The sequence below is a fragment of the Stomoxys calcitrans genome, chromosome 1 (assembly GCF_963082655.1).
Source record: "Stomoxys calcitrans chromosome 1, idStoCalc2.1, whole genome shotgun sequence".
In the NCBI taxonomy this organism is placed as follows: domain Eukaryota; kingdom Metazoa; phylum Arthropoda; class Insecta; order Diptera; family Muscidae; genus Stomoxys; species Stomoxys calcitrans.
The window spans coordinates 138,451,430-138,457,429 of NC_081552.1; the positions used below are offsets into that span (position 1 = coordinate 138,451,430).

The 6,000-nt window shown below is 37.9% G+C and overlaps 1 protein-coding gene across 1 annotated transcript; it reads right to left on the reverse strand.

Annotated features, from left to right (window-relative positions):
* Positions 1–2,965: 2,965 nt before the first annotated feature.
* Positions 2,966–4,422, reverse strand: LOC131995354 (uncharacterized). The gene is made up of 4 exons (XM_059363993.1): positions 3,995–4,422; positions 3,448–3,582; positions 3,233–3,368; positions 2,966–3,163 (listed from the first exon to the last, which is right to left on the reverse strand). Exons 1-4 carry the CDS (start codon positions 4,084–4,086, stop codon positions 3,140–3,142), a joined length of 387 nt encoding a protein of 128 aa, XP_059219976.1. The 5' UTR covers positions 4,087–4,422; the 3' UTR covers positions 2,966–3,139.
* Between the last annotated feature and the right edge of the window lie 1,578 nt (positions 4,423–6,000).

Below are 6,000 nucleotides of genomic sequence, written 5' to 3' on the forward strand. Positions count from 1 at the left end.
TGAAATCATGGAGAAACTAACGGCATCAGTCAAAAGGGGGAGAGAGGATCAACGTATGTCGGAGAGTACGCCAAAAACACCAATGTTATCACCAACATGCATAGAACATCTGCAACTAATAAAAGCAATGTTGAAAGAAAGCGAGGAGAGTGTTGTCTCACATATCAGCAAGAGAGTCGAGAAAATTGAGCGCAAGCTGGTAAACATGCAAGATCGTCAAATGCAAGTTGAATTAACAATGAAAGAATTTCTGTGGTAGAGACCGAATGCAAAATAATCAAGAGCATGGGAAACAAATATTCTCATTAAGAACACAAATAGAGAGGCGGGAAAATTTATCTGTTGCCTGCGATCCGCGTGTTAACCGCATCCCTTATAATAAATGCGATAATTTGTACACTGTATTCGATAGTATCTGCAACGCTTTAAATATACCTACTCCTCAGTATAAAGGCATTTTCCGAATAAGCAACTAAAGGATACCATAATTATAATTCAAATTTGTGTTGTCGCAATTAAAAATAAACACCAAAAGTCCCTTACTGCAGCAACATATTGACTATTCATCAGATTACCCAATAAAAATAAAAGAGAATGTCACATCGTTGAATTTTAAAATACTACAGACTGGTATAAACCTGAAAAAACAAAGTATGATTGCTTTCACATATTCATACCTAGGCTTAATTCATGTGAAACCAACAATAAATGGAGAACCTTTATTAATCGAAAGCCTTTCTAACTTGGAGAATATTTTTCGATCAACCTCTCTCACAATCTGATCATACTTTATGCTGAAACAAATATTTTTATTATTATTTATAAATACATTATTTTTGTTATTAATATTGTTATTGCTAAAATGTTTATAGAATTTTAATACATAACTTTATCTAAAGTGTCCCGCGTTGCCTAAACCTGTTTAAATGTTACCTATAAATAATACAGGCAGTTAAAGTTTTTCGAAACGACAGATGTTCCTTAGGAGGTGGAGTTGCTACAACATCCCGTGTAAGGTTGTTCGAAAACCAGACACAAATGAGAAAGTAGAGTCAATATTTGTGAAAGAAATTTACACAAGTTGCTTCCTTCATGTATTTATGTTTGATCAAATCCATACCGTATGACTCAATAATAAGCACTTTACTTGATACGTCCGTGAATTATGATGAAATTGTACTTGGTGGTGATCTGAATTCGATTTTTTTCCGAGAACACTTATAGACTCTTTAAACGCAATGGGTATGCAATCCGTGAATACAAGCAACCCTACGCATTTTACTACAAACACTAATAGTCTTCTGGGCAGTTTCCTCGATTCAAATATCGACAAAGTTTTGCTCTATTTGGAACGAAATTTTTGCCATGGTTTCAGCAGATGAACAACTCAAATTTTTAAATGATAAAGTGTGATATTTACAAAATTGTGCAGTTCCGCAGCAAATGCCTTGTGCAAGAAGTGGAAGAGATAATTCTTGGTTAACCCAGCTATATAAGAATTAATAAACAAAAGAGATATTGCATTCAAATGTTTAAGATGCCTCAGTTGCATAAGGAATTCCTTTCACTGAGGTCAACAAGGCGATACAGAGAAGCAAAAGAATCTACTATGCCAACAAATTTCAAAATGCTACAAATTCAAAAAGAAGTGAAAAACTATATAGGAAGTAGGAAACGCCACTAATAAAATTTGGAGATCCTGACAAAATTAATGAAGCTTTCATAAAATCGCCACATAACTTAAATGCACAAAATTCATAATCTACCATCACCAACATAGATAGCCCAATGCTGCTCATATCGAATGTATTTCCAATGTACTCTTCATTTGAATTCTCATGCGTACACGCCAGTGATGTAGCAAAATTGTTGCTTGTCTATAAAGTCTGATGCTGTAGGATTAGACACTATAAACCCAAAATTTATCAAAATTATATTCAACTATATACTGCCATTCGTAACACATATTTTTAATACAATTTTGACAACTAGTCAATATCCAAAAAAGCGGGAAATATTATAACGTCATTCCAATCCCAAAAACTGCAAACAGAAATCGACCCATATCAATAATACCTTTCCTGTCAAAAGCTTTTGAAAAAATTGTTCATCAGCAGATATATGAGCATTTAAATGAACAAAAACTTCTTTCAACTAAACAAAGCACAGCTGCATATCTGCACTTATCGATGTCACCGGGGAAGTAAGATCATGTTTGGATGATGGAAATCTTTCCTGTCTTGTATTGCTCGATCACTCCAAAGCATTTGACTATGTTGACCATAGCATATTATGCAGAAAGCTTTCGACTTTTCAAGCACTGCAACCAAGCTAATAACTAACTACCTACGGGATCGTGTCAAGTCTGTCGTGGTAGGAAATCGCGTTTCCACACCATTGCATACAAAGCAGGGAGTGCCTCAAGGGTCCATTTTGGGACCGCTTCTGTTTTGTATGTATATAAATGAACTGCCAACCAGACTGACACATTCAAATATCCAAATCTATACAGACGATGTACAAATTTATCTGAATTGCTCAAAGACAGAACGTTTTTTATGGCAACTTTCTAAAATTCTAAAAATAAAAAATAATAAAATAATATATAAATATATATATATATATATATATATATATATATATATATATATATATATATACATATATATATATATATATATATATATGTATATATATATATATATATATATATATATATATATATATATATATATGAAACCTTTACAATGATTTAAAATAACTTGAAAAATAAAAGAATAAAAGAAATCGGAAAGCTTAAAGAAAGTAAAGTTGTAAAAAAACCTGTTAAAGAAAAGGAAAGATTTATTAAAGAAGAAAACACTGAAAAGAAATAGAAAAAAAATCAAAGCATGTAATGTAAAGTTTAAAGCTAAAAAACTTAAGTCTAGAAAAATAAAAGCTAAAGCCAAGACTCCTCCACCTCCAATGCCACACGTATAAAAGACTTCAGCTGCTGCAATTGGCATATCCACAACTCCTGTCGCTACTCCACCGAGGGACCTAGACGCTGTCGCATACCCCAGTGTCCATAAGGTAGTCCAAAAAGTTTCTCTGACCATAAACAGACAGGCATGCAGACGGTTGACTCTCGACGGATTTATTTTGTTAAAAAAAGTTTTTTCTGTAAAAAAAAAAGAGAAAAAAAAGGAAATTAGGTAGGGACAACATCGAGCTTTTTTTTATTACTTACCCTTTGGTTGGGTTCTATAGAGTAACCTAAGCATGAGCTCATAGTTAGGTTAGGTAGTGGATAGTAGAGGATATTTCCTTGCCCATCAGCCAATGTTGACCTTACGGTGCTGAGAAAGCAGCACATCAGAAAACCCCTAGAAAATAATAAAAGAAAAAAACTTTTTTAGACAAGAACTGACTGCGACATATACACTTAAACACGACAATACTTACCAAAGACTAGACGGATGGACGGACAAACGAGAACCTAAAAGGGACCCTATTGGCCGCAGAGGCTGCCACCAGGACCACAATACCCGGGGACTCCATTGGCATTTATCCGTAACAGTCGCCATTAGAACCAGGAACCTGAAAAACACGAGATTGAGAAATTAAATTTGAAAGCCTTAAATTTTGCTTGAAAAATAATTTTGCTAATTTTGATCCAAACTTCTGTTTTTGCTTAAAGTAATTGTTTTACGAAGAATTTGTTAGTTCGTAACTAACCAAACTCCAAATAAAGCAATGCCGAATTTTGTACGAATGTTAGAATGAAATATTTTTGGTTTTTTTCTTTCCCATGAAGGGATAGGAGACTAAAGAAAGGGGAAGGAATGGTGTAATGAACAGGTGAGTAAGCTTTTGGGGTACTCCGATTTAGTGGGCCACGGGAGTACCATGGTTTGGGGAGGGTTAGGCCGAGGCATGCCATGGAAGACCGGCATGCCAGCGAACCGATAAAGACATTTTCCTGTGTGTTTAATTTCAAGTGTTTACGTACCCGCTGTATTTGTCCATCCACAAGCTGGTTGATTTTAGTTTTTTTTGTCCCTCCTTTTTGGCAATAGGTGTTGGCAAAGAACCGCGCCCCATCCACCGCCCCAGCCAGCGCCCGCCAGCATCAATTGCCACTCCAGAGAAAAGGTGGAGCGACCTCCTATGGGGGTACGTGACAAGAAAATGGCGCCCAACGTGGGGCCTGAGAGATCAGGCTTACCACGTCATTATAGTTTCAATCGTTCCATGTTTGTTTCATATTTTCCGCCCATGTAAGCCCCGGTGATGGGTTAATGGAAGCTAAAACCGTGAGTCTCATGGAGGAATTCTTGAAACTTACATGGATACAATTGTAGCAGTATATTTTTCACAATCCATGAAGGAGGCGTAAGTCACGGCTTAACGGGATCCAAGTTCCGATGGTCGTTTGCGACGTTTCTAGGGAGAGAAGAATACATTAATATAAATGAAATGCGTATCCCCTAGCCGGCTGAGAAGGCCCTCAATGTTTGGGAGCGGATAGGCATCCTTGACAGTAATGGAATTGAGCTTTCGAGCATCCAGGCATAATCTATTTTTTGTGCCTTTCCGGACTAATGTCACTGGGTTATTCCAGGGGCTCTCACTGGGCTCAATGACCCTCATGTCAAGCATCCTATCCAGCTCTGCATACATTAGGCTTTGCACTGCTGGAGATACAGGGTAATAACGTTGCTTTACTGGTATTGCGTCTGCCGTGTCAATTGTGTGTGTCTCTAAGGATGTGCTTCCCAATCCCCTTATCTCGAAAGAAGGAAACTGAGATATGACCTCGTCTAATCTCCCCCTCTGATCACTGTTCAATTGATGCTTGGATGGGTCCATACGGTCGTCTTCTGCCTCCTCCTCCAACGACAAACTTTCAACACTGGCTAGCAATTTATATCGTTTCATGAAATCGACCCCAAGGTATAGTGCTTTTCTAAAGTGGGGACTAAGAAAAGGGTTACCTAACTTTCCATTTTACCAAGTTTCACTGGGACCCGAATACGTCCTACAACCTTGTGCGGTGTCCCGTCTGCTGTGCCGACTTGTGCCGAAAACTTAAAAATTGGTATCTGCGCCCTCTCAACTAACTCTAGGCAGCCTTTGCCTAAGACGGTGACTGTTGCGCCACTATCTAACAACCCCTCTACCTCTTCCTTTCCAATTTTCACTCGCAAGTAAAGACGAGTGTCTTCTCCTTCATATAAGGTAGATGAGGCTATCTCCTGCCTGAGTTTCCTTCTAGACCTATACCGCTCTCTAGCTCTTTTGATACGCAGATGTCTCTTCCAAATGTTTAGGGTCTGTTTCGACTCAGTAGAGATTAGCTGACTTACCTTACCTATATCTAAAAACTTATTTAACACACTATTATCATACAATTCATTCTTCTCATTATATTTTTTTAATTCATTAACTTCACTTAATTCACTAAATATCCTAGCTCTAACTTGATTATACTCCTGCATTCTTACGTTCCAAGGCCTTATCTCTTTAAGTTTAAATTCAATCCGTTTACTACTACTACTAACACTATTTTTCTCTAAAACTACTTCAGGTTCCATCTGTTCATTTGCAACGATTCTTATTTGGGGTTTGTTTGTGCCGGACGCGTTGTCCCCTTCACCGAGCCCGTCTGGATGTTTCCCTTACACTTGGGACAATTTGGCTTGACAACGTTCTCCAAACCACAACCATAACAGAACAGCTTTCGTGTTGTCGAAGGGCAGTCCATGAATCCGTGTCCTCTTTCTTTGCAATTCCAGCACACATAGTTTGCTTGTCTTGAAATTGCCTCCACTTCAAATTCTTGTGGCTCATCCGCCTCGATGGCATGGACTCGTGGAGCAAACTGCTGCCTATGTCCCTGGCTTGCTTGCCTTTGATTTGCCAACATTGTTTCGGCCTTTCTGCATTCTTCACGGAAGTGTTGGAGGCCATACATGCGAATTGGGAACACCAAAGCTGCCAAAACCGGTTTCAAGT

Bases quoted from the DNA above. Each gene is read 5' to 3' on its own strand.
- LOC131995354 (XM_059363993.1), bottom strand. From the start codon at position 4,086: ATGGGGCGCGGTTCTTTGCCAACACCTATTGCCAAAAAGGAGGGACAA. The intron at 3,583-3,994 runs GTACGTAAACAC...CGTGTTTTTCAG, and splicing joins TGGATGGACAAATACAGCGG to GTTCCTGGTTCTAATGGCGA. The intron at 3,369-3,447 runs GTAAGTATTGTC...ATTATTTTCTAG, and splicing joins GTCCATCCGTCTAGTCTTTG to GGGTTTTCTGATGTGCTGCT.